The 23,647-nt window shown below is 41.6% G+C and overlaps 2 protein-coding genes across 5 annotated transcripts in view; both read left to right on the top strand.

Annotated features, from left to right (window-relative positions):
- The window catches only part of dmd (dystrophin), a 95,893-nt gene extending 79,800 nt beyond the window's left edge, over positions 1–16,093 (top strand). For all 4 annotated transcript variants that reach the window (XM_088361822.1, XM_088361812.1, XM_088361802.1 and 1 more), the window contains 16 exons: positions 3,487–3,548; positions 3,691–3,765; positions 4,546–4,747; positions 4,819–4,904; positions 5,516–5,673; positions 5,956–6,122; positions 6,509–6,620; positions 8,283–8,419; positions 9,135–9,173; positions 10,120–10,185; positions 11,547–11,612; positions 12,323–12,481; positions 12,658–12,901; positions 13,047–13,161; positions 13,451–13,540; positions 14,397–16,093. In XM_088361822.1, coding sequence (XP_088217948.1) covers positions 3,487–3,548; positions 3,691–3,765; positions 4,546–4,747; positions 4,819–4,904; positions 5,516–5,673; positions 5,956–6,122; positions 6,509–6,620; positions 8,283–8,419; positions 9,135–9,173; positions 10,120–10,185; positions 11,547–11,612; positions 12,323–12,481; positions 12,658–12,901; positions 13,047–13,161; positions 13,451–13,540; positions 14,397–14,509 — 1,891 coding nt within the window. In that variant the 3' untranslated portion in view covers positions 14,510–16,093. The remainder of the gene's footprint in view (positions 1–3,486; positions 3,549–3,690; positions 3,766–4,545; positions 4,748–4,818; positions 4,905–5,515; positions 5,674–5,955; positions 6,123–6,508; positions 6,621–8,282; positions 8,420–9,134; positions 9,174–10,119; positions 10,186–11,546; positions 11,613–12,322; positions 12,482–12,657; positions 12,902–13,046; positions 13,162–13,450; positions 13,541–14,396) is intronic.
- A 350-nt stretch (positions 16,094–16,443) lies between these two features.
- Positions 16,444–23,167, top strand: gtf3c3 (general transcription factor IIIC, polypeptide 3). Its single transcript, XM_088361778.1, has 19 exons — positions 16,444–16,673; positions 17,346–17,418; positions 17,610–17,974; positions 18,067–18,190; positions 18,261–18,452; positions 18,652–18,817; positions 19,191–19,338; positions 19,419–19,566; positions 19,692–19,792; positions 19,861–20,032; positions 20,215–20,417; positions 20,482–20,583; positions 20,669–20,801; positions 20,880–21,105; positions 21,173–21,227; positions 21,810–21,945; positions 22,027–22,151; positions 22,222–22,374; positions 22,877–23,167. Exons 1-19 carry the CDS (start codon positions 16,581–16,583, stop codon positions 22,997–22,999), a joined length of 2,838 nt encoding a protein of 945 aa, XP_088217904.1. The 5' UTR covers positions 16,444–16,580; the 3' UTR covers positions 23,000–23,167.
- The last annotated feature ends 480 nt before the right edge of the window (positions 23,168–23,647 follow it).

Below are 23,647 nucleotides of genomic sequence, written 5' to 3'. Positions count from 1 at the left end.
GTGCACGTCATTGTGTGTGTGTGAGTGATGCTCAGCCGCAGTGTTGACTCTCGCGCACTCCCACGGATCTCAACGTGCACCCCCGACACACACACACACACACGCTTGGAGTTGTCGAAAATAAGGGTGCTCGATGCGGGATGGATGGCGCAGAATGTGGGCACCGGTGTGCATCCGTGCGTGCGTAGTCAAAACACAGTTGATGATATATTCACACAGTTGGACCCAGACGTATTCACTTGCTGATGGTTAATATTTTTAATCATTTACAAGACCCTTGCTTGATTTAGGTTAAGCTTGTGGTCCACCAAATATTGCTTGCTGATGTGTTCAAAAGGTCGTGTACCAGTGTTTCCTAAACTTTATAGAGCCAAGGCGCCTAGTTTTCAAGATACAATTTTTCACCACACCATTAAAAAAAAAAAAAAGCATGAAAGTGTACATAAGTTAATTGTAGGGGTGTAACAATGAAAGCTGGGCTTGTTTACATGGATCTTGGCCATAAATTGACAGCATCATCTTTGCACCGATTTAATTGACATCATTTTAGACTCAAAATTCCTAATACCATTTTATTGGTTATTTAAGTTTGAATGTTATTTTTAATAAATTTTTATTATTTTCTTCTTTATTTTTCTGTACCCGTTTCTCAGAAAATATATCACGGTAACTTGGTTCCGTTGTAATGTTCTTTGTTCTGGAAGTGAATTTCATCCCTAAATCTGTTATTGAACAGCGCCAGAGCAAGGAAATGGCTTGAATGGGATTTTTAGACCTTTTTTCTCTCTCTACCGCCGTACTTTAAAAGTGTGACATGTCAGTCAAAAAGATGTTATGTAGGCAAAATTGCTTCCTGGGGAGATGGAATAACGCCTGTAATTGACATTTCAACTGTTCCCCGTAGATTTCGAAAAAAGAAAGAAAAAAAAAGACATGGCGGAAATGCAGACATAGGTAGCATGATTTTTGTGGCACTGGGCATCGGGCAATTGATGACTTGACTGGAGCCTATTCAATCTGACGTGGGGCAAGAGATGTGGTCCATCCTGAACTGGTCGCCAGCCAATCACAGGGCACAAATACTGCACACAAACAACCATTTACATTCATACCGATGGGCAAAGGAGTTTTTACGCTCAGGCAATATTATTCAGTTGTGCTTCATGGCAGCACGAGTAAAAAACAAACAAACAAACAAACAATAGCTCTTGAAAGCAGGAAAGCAAAGACCTCCATCAAGGCTAAACAATCCCAAACACATTTTTCTGACTCTCCTTGAAAGAAATACAAGAATTAAGGGTGCCTCTGCAGCTTCTTCGACTAGGTATAGTAAAAAAAAAAATATTGTGTAAGTAGTTGTTCCGATGACTAACAAACTTAACCTCCCGACACAAAGAACTAAGACAACAGGCCAAAGTGCACAAGAACCCTTTTAAGTCAAAGCCTTGTAAAGTTTACACAGAAGTATAAAAAGAAAAAACGGGAACATGTGATAAAAGCTGGTCATGAGGAAGATCACAACATGTAAAAGAACAAGAGTGTTGTTTGTTGTAGTTGGTATTATGATGTGCAAAATTGTGTGTGGGGCAGCAGCATAAGCACAACTCGGGCTCAAACTATGCGTTAAAGTATTTGAACGTTCATTTGGCTTTTGTTCGAATAATGTTGCAGATTCCATTCTATTTAGAATTTTGAAGAGCAGAACACAAACATGAGCCAATTGTATGCTTAAAAATAAAAAAATATATAGATTTTTAAAATGCCGTTTGGCTCCTACAGCTTCAGATTTTAGTTTTTTCTTTCTGTCCCCCCCTTTAAGCCTCCACTTACTGTCTTTTCTCTAGCCTTCAGGTCACGGTGGTGGCAAATTTAATTGCTCCCATGAGAAAATAATTGTTGCCTTTCATCTCAATCTGAGGACGTTGAGAGAAAAAAAAAACGTTTTTTACAGTGTTAAAATGTAGCGCCAACATTTTGGCTTGTCCTTGGACTGGATTACCTTTCTTTGAGATGTGTCGACTTTACAAATGTGTTGGTATGATTTTTATGTGTGTGTGTGTGACTGTGTCCTCCTGTGATGAATCTCAGTGAGACATCTGCTCGGGTGTGGCTGAATTGCAGGCACTCATATTGCACCAGTGTTTGTCCGGTGCACATGTAATGTATAATAATGAGGTGTTCAATGTTTGACGGCATCATAGCAATAATAAGCTGAGTGGCTCAGCTATTTTTGCGCAGGTTGTGATTTTCTAGTGCCACGGGACTCATCTCCTCTTTAGTTGGAGTGCAGGGGACATGCTGCAAAACAAGGCATGTGTATGGATTATTATTTTCAAGCGTTCTCCAGACAAAGGTTAACTGCAAGCCATGCTAGTGTTTGACCGACTTTGACATATGCACTTTTAAAAGCTCATCTGGACAAGAGAAGAAAGGAGGCATCGTTGTCATTTTTTATGGGTTGAAAGCGAAACTATGGACAGGCTGTGTAGTAAAATGTTTTGTTTTGTTTTGTTATGCTGTCCCATTTCAATTCTGATCATTCTAGATCGGTGATTCCTAACCAGTGTGTTGTGGCACACTAGGCTAGAGAGATAATTACCAATAAATGTGCAAATTAGAAATTCTGCAGTTTTACTTTGGTGCATAAATTATTGACTGGCAATATTAAATTTTTGTTGGTCTATCTATTCCAGTGACATATTTCAATGTTTTTAGAAAACAAGAAAAAATACATAGTTATCACACTCATTGATATTTTTCATTGACACTGTGACAAAAAGTTGATGGGTGAACACACTTTATTAATTTCTCTGCTTTACATTGAACATGCTTGGGCTCTGTAGGTCCTGCTTCCATATATTCAGCAAGGTCCAAAATGTCTTGGAAGCTCGTGAAATTCCTCCATGATTGTAGCCACCACGAGTCCAATCACTTCAGGCTAAGGCAGAGGATTGGACAAAATTTGTCTGCGTCAGGCCTTACCCCCACCCACTAACTTTGATGGGAGCGTTTGACAAATAAAAAAAAAAATTATGAAACAATGTAACACAGGACCAAGAGAAATAATTTTATACGTATAAAATCACTGGAAATGTAATTAATTCGGCATCTATTTATTTAATGGTACATTTAATTATTTAATGGCACATTTATCATATTCATTGTTTGATTTAATTGATTTAATATTTGATTAAAAACAATGAAACATTGAATTAATTAATGACTTTTTTAAATTAAACATTTCAAGTTTTATTTACTTAATCTTGGCACTTTCGGTCTTCTGTTACCTGATGCCTGTTATATAAAAGAATAACTGCTTTGCATTCAATTAAACAGATTCAACACAAAATAAATTGAGACAAGATTATTAGTTAAGTATTTCTGATTTTGGTTACATTTTGTTTTGTCGCTTTAAGTGAGCAAGGCTGCTTAAAACGATCAGTAATGATGAATCTGGTTCTATTGTGTTTTCCACTCTTCCAACAGCCACCAGACCCAGACAACATGCTGGGACCATCCCAAGATGGCGGAGCTCTATCAATCACTGTGTAAGATGCTTTCTTCTTTCTCATTTAGAGGACTTTAACAAGGATGCTTTGAACTGGAAACGGTGTTTTGTTGTTTCAACCTTTTGTCTAAATGCGAATTGCATAAAATGCTGTCTTTTTATGACTCATCTTTCTTTTTCAGCTGACCTGAACAATGTTCGATTCTCAGCCTACCGAACAGCCATGAAACTCAGACGCCTACAGAAGGCTTTGTGCTGTGAGTGCATCCAGGCATTTTTCTGCAGCTTTTGTGCTGGTCAGGGTCATGGGAGATCAGGGGCCAAGTAACTCCGGGTGAGAGGCGAGGTACACCGCGGACCGATCATGTGTCAATCACAGGACTGAGCTCTCTTTTGCGGAGGCCCACTAAGGCACTTTGAAGATTTGATCATGGATCATATCTATCATGTTGTTTCCTTTTGCCAAATCCTGTCCTGGTCTTTATTTCATTTCTTGACTTGATTTCTTGACTTAATTGTTTTTTTGTCACTCCCACTTAGTGTTTACTGTCAAAATAAACAATACAAAGAATCACTCATCATGTATTTAAAACAACCACATAAGTGACTTAAGCAAGTCTACTAGCATACCGCTAATTACAGGTTATGTATTTGAAACAACCACATAACTGACTTAATTGCAAGCATAATGCTAACGCACGAAATGCAAAACTCCGGAGATGGGCGTTGCGGCGTTACTACCAAAAGGAGCACAATGTAGGGATGTTACAAAATAATTGAATTTATTTCCTTGGACCATTGGTAAGACTTGTTACTTTTATTAATGGATATGAATTGGCAGCTTTCAAAGTTGAATTAAATTTAGCAAAAAAAGGGAACAACCTAACCCAAGTTAAAATGTCAAATGTGCAGTGGGAGTCATCATTGTGAACAGCACCTTTCCATCTGCGTTTTAAATGTCATGTCTCCACCACCATCCTTTTTGCCGACTTGATGGATACCACCGGCGTTCTTACGCTCTTCTCTTTTCACATCAGTGGATCTACTGAACATGCCGATAGCCTGCGAAGTGTTCGACCAGCACGGCCTGAAGCAGAATGAGCAGCTGCTCGACATCTCCCAGGTGGCAGCCTGTCTGACCAGCCTGTATCAGCGGCTGGAGCAGAGTCATGCACACCTGGTCAGTGTCCCTCTGTGCGTCGACATGTGCCTCAACTGGCTACTCAACGTCTATGACACGTAGGTGCACATCAAGTTGTCGACTAGTTTGAAGCCATGCCAGACTTCTGAGTTGTCGTGTTATTTCACAGCGGCCGCAGTGGAAAGATTCGCACCTTATCCTTCAAAACTGGAATCATTTCACTCTGCAAGGCCCACCTGGAGGATAAATATAGATGTAAGTCATACTCACACTTAAATATCAACCTTAGAAATTGTAGATGGATTATAAATCCTGTAAATACTTGGTTGATGGAGTACAAATGAGCTCTTAAAGCGGATGTACTTCCCTTTTCGACCTTCTCCTCTTCTGCCGTAATTTCAATGTGTGAAGTATCAGTCAAAAAGATGTTGCATGCGGTAAATTGCTTCCAAGGGAGACAGAATGTATGAGGTTAGTTGATTTAAAAAGTAGATGTGGTGGAAACTCTACCAACTTTGTCATCGAGGCACTGGGAATTCATTGAGTTTTCCATTGCTCGGCATAATGGCACGGACTTACTCTTCGGATGCCGAAATGGGAAGCGCAATGTCGCCATCTATCAGGTTAGCCGTTATGCCGGTATGTAATAAAGTAGATACGTTTAGAAAAAAAAAATATTCCAAAAACCCAATGACGGAAAGGTTTGGGGCCTTAGTCTATTGCACAGAAATCTGTTTTCAAAAGTGGTAAATAAAAATTCATCAGAAAAACTCATCCCCAAGTACAAACACCTAAAGGTATCTCCCCACCTTTGGCAAAAGACTGCTAAATAATGATGGTACTGAAATGTTTCCCCCCTTTGACAGTCTTGTTCAGGCAGGTTGCAAGCACCACCGGTTTCTGCGACCAGCGTCGCCTCGGTCTCCTCCTCCACGACTCTATTCAGATTCCACGGCAACTTGGCGAGGTGGCATCATTCGGCGGCTCCAACATCGAGCCCTCCGTGCGAAGCTGCTTCCAGTTTGTAAGTGCCATCCATTGGCTGAGTGCTCTTGGTCTCAAGTGTTTGTTTTCTGACGGGATATTTTTTGGGGGCTTAAATCAGACAGCAGCCGAGTGGCAGGCAGGATTATGTCACAAACTGATCTTGTAGTAGTGACCGATGTCAGTCATGCAATCAATCTCTTGAAGGTCATTTTCTGTTTTGACAAAGTTCAAGCTGCAATAATTATTGAGGGTTGTTTCCTGCCAAACCGGTTTGATCATGATACTGTACACTCCAAATTCTTCCTTTGACCCTCTCCAGGCCAACAACAAGCCCGAACTAGAGGCTGCCATGTTCTTGGACTGGATGCGTTTGGAACCCCAGTCCATGGTGTGGCTGCCTGTGCTGCACCGCGTGGCTGCTGCAGAGACAGCCAAACACCAGGCCAAATGCAACATCTGCAAGGAGTGTCCCATTATCGGATTCAGGTCAGCACAATGTATCTCCTTCGGAGCATGTGGGGAAATTTGGGCGCATCATCAATTCCCTTACATAAAGGACAATAAAGCATGAAATGAATTTAGCTTTCGTTGCAGCCTGATATGAAACAAATCGAGACTAATGCTCTTGTCTATACGTGTTGTTGAGTACCGTGCGTGAAGCTATAAAAGCACCCAGTGGTCTCATCACTACAGTCTTAATCACGTAGCTGTTTTTTTTTTGTAAGGGATGAATTGCATTCTTCAGCGACTGCCTCTGTGGAGAAAACAAGGACAAACGGCAGCTCGTTGTCATTGATTGATTCTGTCTTTCATAGTTGCCTATTCGACCAGCTTCCTTTTGTGATCTCTCCCTCGATTCTCTCACAATGCAGATACCGCAGTCTGAAACATTTCAACTATGACATTTGCCAAAGCTGCTTCTTCTCTGGTCGCGTCGCCAAGGGACACAAGATGCAGTACCCGATGGTGGAGTACTGCACACCGGTATGAGCACATCTATATTCATCGTCTGTCAATAAAACGCCACACATACTTGGTGCCTGACTCTGAAAAGGCTGCCTGTGACAGTGGCTGTCCTTGTTATGAAAATCCTCCTCCTACTCAGATGTGCAATTACCCAGGCTCATTATAGTGCTGGTTTACTGATAGCTTTTCTTTGAGCAAACAGGATATTTTATTCAACAGGCAAACCTTGCAGACTGAAGTCTTCCTGCATTTGTAGTTAATAGCCCAATTAAAAACGAAGATTTAAAGCAACAACCTCATTACTACTAAACACTTTCTCCCAAATGTCTTCATTGCACCTTTTAAGTTTTATTGTATGCGTACTGAGGATCAAGCATTCCTACCAATTTCAATTATTGTTGATAAAAAAAAACAAATGCAGCCATTTTTGCTATTTTGGTAGAGCGCTGTGCACAACCAGAACGGATCAACAAAATCAAAATAAATAAGGCGCCCCGGATTATAAGGCGCACTGTGTTTTTTCTTTTGAGTAAATCAAAGGCTTTTAAGTGCGTCTTTATAGTGCAGAAAATACGGTAATTGTATCAGTTGCTTTGTATTGGTCTCGCTGAGTACACATCAGTCTAGAAATATTTCTATATATTTAAGAAACTCTAAATCATTGCAAAAAGTTTTATTTGAGAAAACAAAATGAATAAATTGACACCCTATGTACTTTTCCACTCATTAGAAATTGTAATCGGCATCAACCAAAATCCATCTTCATACATAGTAAATGCAATACCCCACAAAATTGACTAGAATTACCTGTGAGCTTGGTGGATAAAACTGTCCAAAAGTCTGTGACACTTTTCCCCCTGAGTCATGAAAGTACATCTGCTTAAAGCAAATAGCTGGCTGGAATATAATCACACCAGGTCGCCACTGGGTTTTCCTTGTCACGACAAAAGGTGCGAGCCACCGGCTAGATCGCAAGCTAACGGGCTTCAAAGACTCCTCTCAGCCTGCGGACAGACATTGAGCTTGTCTGCATCTTCACCTCCTCGCTTGGGATTTAACATAACGGCACTGAGCGAGCTGTTTTATCAATTGTGGCACACAGAGAAGATGCGGTTTCAGGGTGTCGCCATAGCTAGCTAGGTAACTGCATTCTGCTGCTGCAGTTGTTAAACTGGGTCTTGTGATAAAAGTAGCAACATTTTGCATGAGGCTTGACTCATGCCAGCTGCCCACTTAGCTCTGTTTTGGCCACACACCAAAAAAAATGTCATAACAAGCCTGCAATCACCAAACGTGTAATATAATTGGAAACAAATATCTGAATTAACCTGACATGGTCCTTAGATGAAATGAATAAATGGAGGCCATTAATGCTGGGTCACACCCCTTTAAATCCCTACAGTGTAAGCTGAATCAGAATATGACATTGGGGAAATGTGATGGGGCGCCATGATCTTCTAACAAAGCCTTGGTGATTGATGCATCATTATTTTTCTGTCCATGATCAGTGATTTAATCCTCTTGATGAAAAAGTTCAATCTTACAGAAATGATGTAGCTCATCTTTGCCAAGCAAATCCTTTGTTTTCTCGTTTGAGTACATGGGAAATGAAAATTTCACTGCAATGACACACCACTTTGTTCAGTATTGGTTAAAAAGACCTATTATTTTTTTCTCCAGACTACATCTGGTGAGGATGTCAGGGATTTTGCCAAGGTGCTGAAGAACAAATTCAGGACGAAGCGCTACTTTACCAAACACCCACGCATGGGCTACCTACCAGTCCAGACCATTCTGGAAGGCGACAACATGGAAACGTGAGTTTCCTATAAAAATGCCCACTTACCACCCCTAAGCAGAGCAATGGGCATGAAGTCTGTATCTATTGGAGGCAAACATTTTTTTTTCTCAAAGCGTCCCCATGGTGTCGATACTCATTCCAGCTTTCCATAATTTTCCATAAAAGATTTCCATAATTCCATCTGTTTTTTTAGCAGCCTGATACAGGCCAAGATTTTAATGAAGTATGGCTGTAAGGTAATTCGGTAATTATGGAAACCAGATGGTGATGCACACTGTAATTAACGTTGCATTGTAGTTTATGTTTTATAAATAGTACTATAATTACACCTGCAGCTGTATGAAAAGTTGTTTTCAATGAGGTGTTTGTTATAACAGTGGTCCACATTCCTTTGACAATGACATGACTTGATTTTGTATGTAAGCTATCACTAACTTAGAGCAATGCAATATTAAGGTCATAACTACAGTAAATAGAAACGTATGTTGGTCGTGAATGAAAAATACAAATGAACAAAAAGTGAATTAAATTTTACTTTATGTCTATGTAGCTTGCACATTTGGAATAAATAGTAGATTGTTTTTTGAAAACATATGACATGCCTGTCCATTAAAATAACTAAAAATAATTCAACACAGCTTATTTGTTTGTCAGTCAGCTCCCATCATGCCTTCGGACATCACCAGTGTCATCCCATATATTTATTTTAATATTTTTTTTCTGTCTTGCAGCCCTATCACACTGATCAACTTCTGGCCCGTGGACCACGCGTAAGTACCTGTGTTCAGTTCTGCATCTGCCCTCATAGTGGATGAACTAGAACAGTTTCCTAAACCATTACTGAGCCAAGGCACGTATTTCATAATTGAAAAGTACCAATCAAAAATTAAACATAAAATAATTATATATGGTATGTAGACTCGAAGCTGTTGGCAAAATTTGAACGTAGCCTCTCACTTCACACCTAACTTCCCTCTTAGTATCTCTGCCCAAGGAAATACATTCCTTCTTCTTAATTTGTTAGTAACCTGAATTTGGCAACCGGTCAAGAAACCACACTAATCTCCTTTGCTATAGCCCACTGTGTGTCTCCCCCCCCCCCCCCCCCCCCACAAGCTTGTGTAAGCAGCAATGCACAAGCAGCATAATAATAATTGACCCATCCCCCGGTCACACTTTTATCTTTACCCTCTTTGATTGGTTAATTTTATTCATGCCATAAAAAGTTAAGAAATAAAGATTAGAGGCATGAAAGGGGACCAGAGCGTGATAATGCCCCCCACACACACAATTTAAAATTCTATTGTCAGATTGTACTTTTTTACCATACAGTAGATTACATTTCATCTTTCTGGCTATCACGATGCGTCCCTTGCATAGATAGATGAACAAAAATGCATTATTGATAGTAAATCATTTATTTCCCTTCCATGTGTAATGGCTTTACCATCTTAATGCACAGGCACAGTTCCAAAGAAATAACTGCTTGATACGAAGTAGTCCTAAAGGAATGTTTCTTGTGAAATGTGTAATTTCTTGTGAAGAAAAACACTGCATAGTGGTTTAAGTCCTCTGAGATGGCTGACTTTTATTTATCTCATGCCGACACTGCCCTTCTGTGGGCTCCTGTGGCGTAAGTGTGCGTATGGATTAATGAGTCTCCCGGTTGCATTTCACAAAGCTTCTGCCTTGTCTATTTTTAATTTTTTCCGGCAGGCCCGGCACATCCCCTCAGCTCTCGCATGACGACACGCACACTAGGATCGAGCACTACGCCAACCGGTAACACACACCCACCCCCTCACACACACACATACACACACAAACATGTACACAGTCAGCACCTGCTGCCGTGCGCAGCCTTATGAGTCTTGTGCTCCTCCAGAGAGCTTTCTCAGACCTGGGAACATTTTGATTGATGTGATTTGGAATCGTCATTATTTTGGAGAGATTATAACGCACTGCACACTTCCTGCAAGGGGATGCGCCTCCTCCCTTCCCCCATCCCACCTATGCAACCCACATGGGATCAGCTGCCCTGATTCTTTCCTGACGCAGTGCTTGTCCAAGTTTCAGTCCATATCATTTCAATTAACGAATTTGATGCAATTGATGCAACTTTTCAACAGCTTCTCTGAGTTTTATCAATACAGTTTTATTCATTCAGGGTCCCACTTCAATCCTTTTTGGGTGGTGAGTGAACTGACAGTGGGCCTATTCCAAAATCACACTCGTAACGCAAAATACTTGTATCTCAAAGCATCTTTACCTATTGAAATGAATGTAAATGTCATTAATCTGTTCAAGCCCCCCCAAGTACTCGGAATGTGTTTTTAATGAGAAAACTGGCACTCTATAATGTAATACTTTGTAAAAACATACATTGACATAATTTAATACAATTAGAATGCATTAAATAGCTCCCATTACATTGCTCATTCAGGAGTGCACGCCTTGTAGTGACTTAGCTATAGAACTGGATGTCTCCAAAAAATACATATCCTTTCCAAATGTCTTTCTGTCCAAATAATGCCGAGCTCATATTTCAGGTACTCTTTTTATCATTTAACATCAGCGACACGCACCATGATCAATGTTACATATGTCGTGGCTTTAGAAGCTGTGATGGTGCCATGGTTATCGATTCATTTAAAGATGGAGAGTCTGGACATCTTGCATCATGCAGGGTGTCAGCGTGGGCTCTTTAAACCTCGGTCAATACGCCTACTCAGAAAAATCCATGAATATTGTTAAGGTACCACAAAGAGTCAAGGTCGTAGCCATCTAAAAAATATTGACGAGGGCCTGAGTAACATCAATTTTGAGTCAAACTGCGGACTGTTCAACAAAGTCGCGAATCGGTGTGGACCTCCTGGTATTTGCTGGGTGGCAGTCACATGTTAGATCCCCAAAAGTTCTTGTCTATAATTTTCTTTCTAATCTCCTGAGGCAACACTTTGCTTTTTCTTTCTTTGTTTGTTTTAAGAAACCAAATCCCAAATCAATCTAGACTTTATAGCCTTTCAGACACTTTCTCATCGGGCTTATGTTGCCATTTTTTTCCTTCGGTACAACATGGTTGTAATGGGACACTTTAAAATATAAAGTAATGTTCACAACTGACTGCTCTGTTTCTTCCACAGGTTAGCAGAAATGGAGAACCGTAATGGCTCTTATCTGAATGACAGTATCTCACCCAATGAGAGCATGTGAGAAACACTTTCTGTTTGCTTTGTTCTTTATTTTTGTCATCGCTCATGGATTGGCTGACTGCGCTTCCTCCTTTGCACACATGAATTGATTTGGGAAGATAGCCGTTCCTGCTTTTGCATCGTTTGCATGGTCCTCAATGCATGTGCATATTAGCAATTTGCTTTTGCTATGTCACTGATTTTGTTTGTATTATGTACATTTTAAATGATGTGCAAAGATTATTGCACATGACATACAGTAGGTCATTGTAATTTGCTTTCTCAGCATTGTTAGCATTTGTTTGTTTTACTTCAGGCTAATAGGACTCTGAAATTGTGACATACCGTTAGCCAAACTTGTCTCTAGCACATTACTCTTCTCCATTTCCCTTTTTATTACCTAATAACAAACAATTCATCATTGTGCTCAATTTGAACTTTGTCCCACCCCTGCAAATGAAAAATAGGGATGTGTGAATAATTTCTTCTGACGATATTTCTTGCAAAATGTACGTTGTATAGAAAGTTAGAAACATGGTTATTTGCTGTAGCCGGAGAATGTATCTGAAAACGTTGGCCCAGTTAGAAGACTGTGTTGATGAATTGCTGTGCAATCCTCCTAACAGATTTTGTGTCCTTTTTTTTCTTTTTTAACAAAGCCCTGTTTGTTGCTTCGACAAGCGCTTCAAACTCATTTTTGTGCGTGTGCTGTGCATGTTTGTTTGCAGTGATGACGAGCACATGTTGATCCAACACTACTGCCAGTCTCTGAACCAAGGCTCTCCCCTCAGCCAGCCCCGCAGCCCGGCCCAGATTCTCATCTCCATGGAAACAGAGGAGAAGGGAGAGTTGGAGCGGGTCCTCGGTGACCTGGAGCAGGAAAACAGGTCAGTGGCAATCGCCTTTTGACCACGTCCTTTTTCAAAGCCTCTGTCGAGCCGCTGCCAAATAAATACCTTCAGCATCTTGGAATCGTGCCTTGTCGTGTCTCTCTGGCTCAGTAGGACTGAGCGATCACATTGCCAGATTACTAATGTCATCATCGGGTCTGCCTGGTTCGCAGGAAGCTGCAAGCTGAATATGACCGTCTGAAGAAGGCGCACGATAGGAAGGGTCTGTCCCCGCTTCCGTCGCCACCAGAAATGCTGCCGGTGTCACCGCAGCGAGCGCGAGACGCTGAGCTCATTGCCGAAGCCAAGCTTCTGCGGCAGCACAAGGGACGCCTGGAAGCCCGGATGCAGATCCTGGAGGACCACAACAAACAGCTGGAGTCTCAACTGCATCGACTCAGGCAGCTCCTGGAGCAGGTTCATCAAGCTCACGCACGCGTCTTTGTTCCGTGACCATGCTCCTCACACAAATCACTTGCATCTCAAGGCACCACTGTAGATTGTACTTTGCAGTGAGTATTTTTACATTTGGCCGTGTGTCTAACGTGTGTTCTGTTGGCAGACGGACTCCAAGGTGAACGGCACCGCTTTGTCCTCCCCTTCCACCTCATCTCAGCGCTCTGACTCCTCCCTGCCTCAGCTGCGCGTGGCTGCCAGCCAAACCACTGACACAATGGGTGAGAAGACACGCTAGCGCTCACGCTTTAATCCTTTCATTTTCAGGATTTTATGAACTGGAGGCTATTCGGTTGTTGTCCATTAAAAAAAAAAAGGAAAAAAAAGGGAAAACCCCGCAATGATTACTGAAATAACTCATCTGTAAAACCAAATGTTCATTTTGAATGAATCTGTAATGTAATGAAGATGAATTTATTGATTTATCAATTTATTTGACTTTGTATGAACAAAAAAAAAGGGCTCGAGGTGAAAATGGCCTATAATCTACGTATATCCTTGCGGTTTTAGGTGATGATGAGTTTTCCACCCCTTCCCACGACGCATCTGGACTGGAGGAAGTGATGGAACAGCTCAACAACTCTTTCCCTCATAGCCAAGGTGAAGAAGTTTGCTTTTTGATCAATTATGATGACCAGTCCATTCTTGTAGATCTTTCACTTCAACTTCACCTTTCCTCTCTCTGACTAATACTGATTTTCCTTCTTCTTTATCTTCCTTTCTTACCTTTTTGGGGGGTCCAGGAGGGAGAAGGGGACACCAATGAGAGGTTAGTTGTTCTATATTAACGGCCCTTCTTGGCTTATTGTTTTTTTTTCTGGGGGAAGGTATACAGTATGGGTCCTGTAAGCATAAAGGGAACAAAAAAAAAGATACAATAAGATATTTTCAGATGTGTCCCTGAATTTGTGTAAAAATCAGATGAATTGAATCTATGTATGTATGTCTGGACAATAGTGCATGCATACTACGAACAAACAGCAGTATTAAAAATTAAAACCGCATTGAAAGCATGAACCATTAATAGTCTAGAATAAATATGGTGCTTTCAAGTTTCATTAAAAATACAAAATAACTGGAATAATGCAAAGGGTCCCACCAGTTCTGCCTATGTTGGGTTAGCATCACTCCAGTCCAACAAAGCACTATGTCAGTTTTAATATTCTTTTTCTTCATTACACTGCCAAGTTCATGCCGTTTTAAAGTATATGACATATAGTATTTGTATAGTATGGTGTTTTTTTAATGGCTTGACACCTCACATTGATATATTTAATTTCAAATCCATTGTGATGGTGTAATAAGCCAATATCATAAATCTTTTTCAAAGACTTATGGTGCTCTAAGTGTAGAGAGCAAGAGTCAAGTACTGACGTTATTGTGTGTTTGTGTATACTTGTATATACATACTATTTAATTATTGCTCACTTTGTTTTCCAACTCTCTCACTCCCCAGGTCCTAGCATTGGATGTTTGTTCCACATGGCCGACGATCTGGGCCGCGCTATGGAGTCCCTGGTCAACGTCATGACGGATGAACAAAGCGCCATCAAGGACCCGCCCTTCTGACACTGCACCCCCAAGCCCCATGCATCCACCTCCTCCCATTTCTTAGTCAGTGGAGCCAAATTGGAGAAAGACTTTACAAACAAAATATAAAACGTCTATTTTTGTGAAGGATTGCGGTTCCAGCAATGACTTAAAATAAAATTTAAACAAAAAAAAGCAAAAAGTAACTTGTAGATTTAGTAGTTTCTTAAATGTCCCGAAGTTGTTTTATTGGGGGAAAAAAGGCTGGTTTTTAAACTTCTATGCAATTGTATAAAAAAAAAAAAAAAAGTTTCTCGGGAGAGGCAGGCAACAAAGAAAGATATGTGTGTTTAGTGTGGTTCTATGTTTGCATCGCTTTGTAACAGGAAAATAAGCATTTCAGACGTTTGTATTACAACAAAAGAGAATGATTGTAATAATAAGGGTGTTTACTAAGAGGAAAATGTCTTTATATAACGACGTACAATACTGTTAAGGTAATGCAGGCATCCTGTAACTTTACAGTACGTTGTGTGTGTGTGTTTCTGTGTATTGGTGGTCCCAATGCAGTACAGTACTCACATTTTTGTTTCCTTTGTCTCCATCATCCATCTTGAATAGGCTTCTCACTATTTAATATCCGTATCAAATAACTAATTTAGTCATCCTTGGATGATGTGGGGGTTTATGAGGGGAGTGAAAAGTGCATGTCAGAAAATAATCAGACATTGGATTGGATTTCATGATTTTCGGAACACAGTTTATCTATGTTAGTCACGGCTTTGTTACGTTGAGTAAGACTCATGGCCGCCCAAACTTAAGTTGCAGTGTAGCCTTGCCGAAAGTGTTTAGAGAATTTGAAATCCTTTTGATTTTTCATGAAGGGTTCATTTGCTTGAGATTGTAAAAAATATCCTGCTTCTTGCACTGGCACACATTTGCGTTTAGTCACTGCCTGTTGGTTACAAACTGCACACTGGTTTTAGTTTTGTAGTTCAAGATCTTCCTGTATGTTTGTTTTTGTTTTCGTTAAGGCTGCTCACTTTAAAATGACTCAAATTGATCAAACGTTATTTAAGTTCCCACTGAGTGCAAACTCTACTTGACCTCACTTATGGAAAAAATACAGAGGTTGTTGCTCTACTGTAGCCAAGTCCTCGAATGGAGCTTGAAATGAGAATGTTTTGAATGTATTCACTGCATTTGTCTTCTCTGTCGAGACAATTCAACAGCTACTACTGCTACTGTCATAGCTGGGACATACAGTACCTGCATATTATCTGTGTATTCATTTTAATTGTGCTTATGTCTTTGTTTTCAAAGTGTGATTTGTTTTGATGTTGTGGGGTTATTACTAAGCATGCATGAGTGGCTAAATGAAATCCATTTGTAATCGATGAAAGGATGATGATAGACACACGCACACACATACTCTGCTGCATGACCCATCATTATTTTATTTGGAGCAAGACACTGAATTAGTTTCTCGTTTTTAACTTTTGTGTCATTCTTGCAACACAATATTTCGCAGCATATCAGATTCCACCAACTATATGCCTTACTACTACTGTATTATAAAAAAAATGCTTTACTGTACATCAATAAAGCACGCAGTTACATTGATCTGATTTACATGAGGTTCAGCGTTACATCAGGAGGTTTTCTTTGGAAAGTCAATGAGATGAGTGCTTCCAGTATTCCGGGGGGGGGGGGGGGGGGGGGTGGCGTCAGCATTAATGCAGTGCTTGAAAATAATGAAGGCAATACTAACTATTGACAGTTTGGGCTCATTTTGCATATTGGTGATGTGCCGTGAGATTTTTGCAATGTAAAATTAAAATACAGTCCGTACAATCGACACTGACCACGACCTTGCCGTCGTTTGTGACGTTACTATCTACCACCACCAGGTGTCGCCGTTACAATTGCGTCGCGTTCGATCCTGCCAACCCGGAAATGTTAAAGTCACGTGACTAACTTCCCGGAAGCAAAGCGAGGGCAAAAACAAAAGTTTAAAGCGCGCTCCGAACGTGAAATTGTCGGGTGCATTAGAATGTGATAATTTGTTTATTTTGGGTTGACTGTCACCGAGCAGCTAAAGGAAAGCAAGATGTCAGGTTTCAGTGCCGAACTTATTGACTACCTGGAAGGAAGGATTACATTTGAGGAGTTTGACAGGAGGAGAGACGAGAGAAAAGCCAAGGTAATTTAGACTAGTTTTGTCCTGTCAACAATATAAATGAACTAGATGTCATTCATCCACCCGGAACGGTGTTTTCTTTTCCTGAAGTGACACAAAGTGAGACGATTTTACTCGTATTTTATTTTAAGTGCTGCAACATTTTCAAATTTTAATGGATGGGTTTTTAGATTTGTCTCTGCGTTAAATCAAGGGAATTGTGGATATTCTGAAACTGTGATATTGTACAATTCATTAAACAAATGTTTGTATTTTGTTTCCTGGAGCGAAATTGAAACAATCCCATGAATTGTACATTGCCACAACATTTGCAGTTGCAGAAGTTTCCATGATGTTAGAATAGTGTACAATTAATTAGAAAACTTATCTCAGAATAACCTAGCCATAAATGAAGCAACATGAAAGGAGAATAGAAAAAGATCATTTGCACCCATGTACCCCATGAGAAGTTTACTGAAGGAAAGAAAAAGGTTTTACTCAATAATATAAGAGCACAACAAGAATGTATGATTAACAAAAACAAGGTAGGAATCCCTTGATTACTAGAATATGGCTATATTGCAAATATGTAGAAGATAAACTCAGTCGGTTACTTTGGACCTATGTTTAGCCTTAATGTGTTATATTGTTATACTACAGTAGCTCGCAGCTAACAAAATATTGTTTGTCTTTCAGGAGTTGCTCGTGTCAGTTAAAAATGAGGAGGTGGTGCAGCCTTGCACGTCCACGCACAATCATGGAACAGTTGGTAAATTGTAGCGTCATAGCTTTCTGGATGTGTGCCCTTAAGTTTGAATTGTATTGCCCATCTTTGATGTAGGAAAGTGTTGATGAGTCTCAGAACCCAAGAAAAACAAAAGAGTGATTGTGTTTGTCGCCTTATTAGAGTCTCCTTATTAAAGTTGTTGAACCCCCTCATCCCCCACCTTCTCTTCATAGGGTCAGAAGAAGAAGGAATCAGCCCTGGTGTTCAGCAAGCCTTTGCCTCAATGATTGGCGAAGCCACCGACCAAGTATTGTCAGATGAGGATAATGACAGCTTGGGCTATGTTGATGACAAGAATGATGAGGATTTCGCAGTGGAAGAGGAGGACTATGTGGAGGACGATGATGAGGAGGAGGAGGAGGAAGAAGAAGTGGTGGGGGAGAAGGGAAATTTTAAATTGAAAGTTAAGGACAAGAGTGCAAAGGGGAGGGGGAAGAGGAGTTTTGAAACCGAAGACAAGGAAAGTGAGGACATGTCAGTGGGAGACGTGCTTGCACTGGAGATGGAGCTAACCCGTGAAAACAAGAAAATGATGAAGGTGAGTTTCAAAATTGGAGACTTCCCATGGGAATACTGTCGGATTTGGGGATAGCTCTGACTTCATTTCATTGCCTCCTACTCCGCTTGCAGGAACGACGCAACCGCAGTAAACTTCCCCGAGCGCTCAGAGGCCTGATGGGTGAGGCGAACATTCGTTACGCCAGAGGAGAGAAAGACGATGCCATTGCCATGTGCATGGAGATCATACGACAAGGTATGAACATGTTTTTGCTTCGTTGCATCGCCTGTCACCATCCGGTCATCATCTCTCCTGGCCCTTCCAGCCCCGCTGGCCTACGACCCTTTCTCCACGCTGGCCATGATCTATGAGGACGAAGGCGACTTGGACAAAGCGCTGCAGTTTAGTCTGATCGCTGCCCACTTGAACCCCACCGACTGTGAGGAGTGGATTAGGCTGGCGGAGGTCTCTCTGGAGCAGGAGAACGTCCGGCAGGCTCTAGTCTGCTACAACAAAGGTCTGCCTGGCATTTCTTCTTCTCGCTGTGTTTTTGCAATGTTAAGAGTCACTGCTTATTTTTGCCAGTGACAGGTGCAGCAAAATGCTTTTCCATGAGATGGCAAAAAGTTGCATTAACCTGTACACTCAGAGTTTTGTTCCACGGAATAAAAAATGCTTGTGGGAACAGCTCTGAAATAACCAATGCCATCCCGCAGCCGTCAAGTATGCTCCCACCAATATCCGCTACCTGTGGGAACGCTGCAGCCTCCTCATGCGTCTGGGGGAGCACAAGCAGTGCATGGATGGCTACCGCCGAATCTTGTCCCTGCTGCCAATGGACGAGGGTGAACACTTCATGCAGCTCTCCAAGGACATGGCCAAGTAAAGAACTCACACTAGTTGACTCAACACAGATCTGGTCGATTGGCCAATATTTTGCATTTCATGCACATTTTGTCATCACCTGTTATGTTTTTAAATCACGATTGATCAATGACATAATTGATCGGCTCCACGAAATAAGACATTGCGGCTGCGGTGTCGTCCACGTACATATACATTAACTGAAAATACAGTGATCGGCTCAAATAATCCTGATCATGTAAAAGTGAACGCCCACGTTTGACCACACCACATTTTGGAGATGTGAGGATTTGGGCCCAAAGCAACGCTATATCGTATTATCATACCGTACAAAATTGCATTTGGTTATGGTTACGCACGTCTAAATTGCTTACACATCTTTAATCCTTAGGAGTTACTATGAAAGTGGCGACCTGCCCTCGGCACTCGGTGTAATCGAGCAGGCCCTGGCACGACACCCCGACCTGGTTAGCGATGACATCATCAACATGGCAGCCGAGCTCTACATCACCAACCATCAATACGAAAAGGCTTTGGAGGTACTCCAGCATGCATTACAACAGCAGCAGATACTATACATTGCTTGTGAATGGAGAATCATCCTCGTCTCCTCCTTCAGGTCTTGGTCCAGTTTGTGGGTGTGGTTCTGATCCGGGATGAAAGTCACCCAGAGACGCCAATTAAAGTTGAGAATTTAATTGAGAACGAGGTAAAGAACGATGAGGCGCAGCCATTGATTGTAGCAGAAGTGGCGCCAACGGACAAATGTAAGTCATGAAAAATTGAAAGATTTTGCGAGGTGATTCAAGAAAATTGAAGCAATCCGAAGCTTCAAGAGACTCCACGATGACTGAAAGGCAGTAAATAAAACTGAGCCTATGTTGTTCACCAGCTGACATCAAGGATGTTCAGGTTCCAGACGGCATCCCGGTGGACCTGAAGGCCAAGCTGATTGTCTGCCTCATCCATTTGCAAGTCTGTGCTCCTTTGGAGGTAGCAGAGGATTTTGCTGTGATTTTTCTCGTTCGAACGGGGATATAATCAAAGCCTTTTTCTTCCAGGCCCTAGTCTCCTCACTGATGGAGCAAAGTCCAGAGGACATTGGCGACTTATACCTGGACGTGGGGGAGGCCTACCTAGAGAAGGCAGCGTACATGTCTGCTCTACCTTTGCTGTCTGCGCTTGTCATATCCGAGAAATACAACCTGGCTGTCGTCTGGCTTCGCCACGCAGGTACACACACAAAGACAATAACATCATTGATTAAGGAAATGAAATCCGGTGGCATCAAAGCCGAGCTTATCCTTGTTTCCATCAGTGGGAGTAAAAGTCAGCTCAGGTTAACCAAATTCAATGTAACGTTTAATGTTGCCCACTGCATCTTAAGCCACCAGCGACTTGTAACTCCATGGCAGAGTGTCTGAAAGCGCTGGGTGAAATGAAAGCAGCGGCTGAAAGCTTCACGAAAGTAGTGGAGTTGGCGCCGCAGCACCTCGAGGCGCGGCTGTCGCTCGCCACCCTGCAGCAGCAGCTCGGCCGGCCGGATTGTGCCCTCAAGGCGCTGGAGTCCATGTACGACAACGACACACTTGCACGAGACTCCTCTGCAGCGCAAAAGGCAGGTGATATGTCTCTTAACTCTTTGATTAAGAGGCAGATGTTTCATCAGTGCATGTCTGCAGGAACTGAAGCTGCTCCTGCACCGGTCCGCACTACTGAAAACGCAGGGACTCATCCAGCACTACTTGGATGCTGTGATCACCATGATATCGATCCTGCTTAAGGTTGCACATCTTATTTTCTCGAGTGTTGTCTCCTGCCTGTACGGCATGTCGAAATAGGTGGAATGTGTGTTTTTGTGCATGCCAGGTGGCCATGCAGCGCGCCCAGGTGTGTGTGCGCTCTGTCATCATATCAGGAGAGAATCACCTGCGCTTGGTGAAGGTTGGGGACATGCCGTCGGACATCGATGACCCGGAAGCGGCCTACTTGGAAATCACGTGTATGTCCAGACCTTTTGGGTACTGGTTTATGAGCAATGCTATACAACCTCCAATGCCTTTGCTGATGCCTACAATAGGTAAAACCAAAGTCCTGTCCAAAGAGGACTGGTGGCAGCTGCTGCTGAGCTGCGTGCTGACCATGTGCGATGTGCAACGTTACGAAGAGGCGGAGTTAATGGTCGAGTCCGCTATGGAGTTCTACTCCTTCTATGACATCAAGCCCAGGAGAAAGGAGTTGGAGTACCTCGGCCTCTCAGCCAACATCCTGGACCGCAACCACCACAAGGCCTACAACTACATCAGGTATGAGAAGTGAATTGTTTCATTCGTGTGATATGTCTCTTATTTTTTCTTCACTCTTTTCCATCAGGTTGATGCTGTTAGAAGATGTGGATCAGCCTCAGCTTTGGAATATATTTAATCAAGTAAACACACACGTCTTTGCGTTTATCTTCTTTGAACGTACAATGCAGTGATTCCCAACCACTGTGCCATTCAGCTGCCATGAGAGATCCTCAGGTATGCTATGGGAAATTATGCAATTCCATGTATCTTCTGTCCTTTTCAAAGAAACCACAGTGCCCGACAAACAACAACCAATAAGTGACAGAAGGCATGACTTAAGTGCCATCAATCATTTGACGTGCTTTTGCAACACTACTGTCAACTTCTGTTTTTAACAAATATGACAAAAAACGATTATCGTCGCAACCTTCTCTTTTAATTGTTTTTCCAGCAAATAATTGATCTTGATTAATCTATCCATGTCAACTGACATATAGTGACAAGTAAGCTCCTTCAGGAGATGACAGAGGGTACAATCAACCTGTTGTCCTCGCTTCACACAATCGGCTCAAGATTTTACACTCTAGTACTTTTTGGCAAGATTTTTGTTGGACTGTGTGCCATGGCAGCTTTTCTCATGTAAAATATGTGCCTTGGCACAATTAAGGTTGGGAAACACTGAATCATGTCGAGCAGAATACTCACACTTTTTCTTCCTTTAGCTGACAATATCCTCCCACCACCAACGTCATCATCGCTTTTGTCTGCGTCAGCTTTTGAAACATCCCGACAACCGCGCCCTGTGCATCCTCTGCGGACACAATGCCATGGTGTCGGGCAGCTTCAAACACGCCTTGGGTACCACCCGCCGAACGTGATTAACGCTCATCCAGTTGCAAATGGAATGATGTGCGTTTGACGTGGTCTTTTTGTGTCCAGGCCAGTACATCCAGGCCTTTCAGGCTCAGCCAGATGAGCCGCTCCACAACTTGTTTGTGGGCCTCACTTTTTTCCACATGGCATCCCAGAAATATGTGGCAAAGAGACACCTACTGGTTGTTCAGGTATCTTGCATTCAACTGCATCTGTGCTTTTGGCAATTGCAATGACGTCAAATGTTTTTTTTTTTCTCAGGGTTTCACCTTCTTGCGCCAGTACGTGGAACTGCGTGGGGAGTGTCAAGAGAGCATGTATAACTTGGGCAGAGCATTGCACCAGATGGGCCTGACACATTTAGCAATTCATTTTTACCAGAAGACTCTTCTTCTGCCTATACAGACACTAGAGGTACTTTTCCATTTCATGCTTGGCGGCAGCATAAATAGTAAAATGACAAAAGTTATCTTTTGATACTTTTCTCTGGGCAGTTGGTGCCAAGGTTTTGGAAATTTATGAAATAACTCAAACTAAAATCATAGCTAAAATATCCTCTGTTTTCATCTTTTACATTTGATTTCATACATTACCTTTTGAGCCGTTATTTTAAATGGGTTTATTTCTGTATTAATGTATGTCCATACAGAAGAACAAAGGTAGAACATTTGTTCAGAAATTGTACTTTGCGTTACTTTATTACCTTACCAAACTAAAACAAAGCATGTTTGAAAAAATAAAAACTACTAAGCCCACTCTTAAAACCCAATTAAAAGTTACCTAATACAAGAAATGAAACAAAACAAATAATAACTTTAATGATAAATCCAAAGCCGTTATTTTCCATGCACATTCTTGAATGAAGTTCCTCTGAGATGCTTCCTCACAAGAACCTTTCCTCCACCCACAACAACAGGGTATCGCTGATGACCAAGTGGATCTGAGGAGGGAGGCCGCCTTCAATCTGTCCCTCATTTACCAGGCAAGTGGCAACATTGAGATGGCCCACAATCTCATCAGCACCTATTGCATCATCTGACAATGGGCCAGGCCTGCAACGAGGAGAATGAGTGCCACTGTTAAATTGTCATTAATGCAAAAACAATTATGATCATGTAGAAATATCATGTATGAGTATTAGTTCTTTTTTTAACATTTTAAATATAAAAGTTTAATATATTTAATTTAAAAAAAAAAGTCTTCTTCATTCTTCTCTGTGCTGCTTATCGCCGTGGTATATGATTTTATTTTATTGTGACAAAAAGATGGATGGACTGTTGTTGCGAGGATTAAGGCGCTGGGGATTACTTGCCAAATCCCTGCATCTCAGATATCCCATTTCCAACCTTCTGCTTGCTTCTTCTTTCCTACCCGAGTCACTGCACTACATCTGGCCACTAGTGCATTTTTTTTTCTTTTTTAAATCCACCCACAAATAAACATACAAATTACACTGAGAAGATGACAAATACCTTGCATTTTTTGTTTTATTGCTTTTGGTGGATCTCACCACACACACATACGCGCACACACACACACACACACACACACACACACACACACACACACAACCCGTACAACTTTTTCAACCATCTCGAAGAAGAGAAAAAAGTGAGCAATATGACTCAGTAGAAATGTCATCAAGCGAATTGTTCTGACCATGCAAATTTTCCGCTGTAATGGAGTG

The sequence above is a fragment of the Syngnathus floridae genome, chromosome 2, assembly GCF_059516105.1.
Source record: "Syngnathus floridae isolate MCC-2025c chromosome 2, RoL_Sflo_1.0, whole genome shotgun sequence".
NCBI classification, from domain to species: domain Eukaryota; kingdom Metazoa; phylum Chordata; class Actinopteri; order Syngnathiformes; family Syngnathidae; genus Syngnathus; species Syngnathus floridae.
Note: the sequence above shows the minus strand (reverse complement) of the source record. Positions and strands in the feature narration are given on the sequence as shown.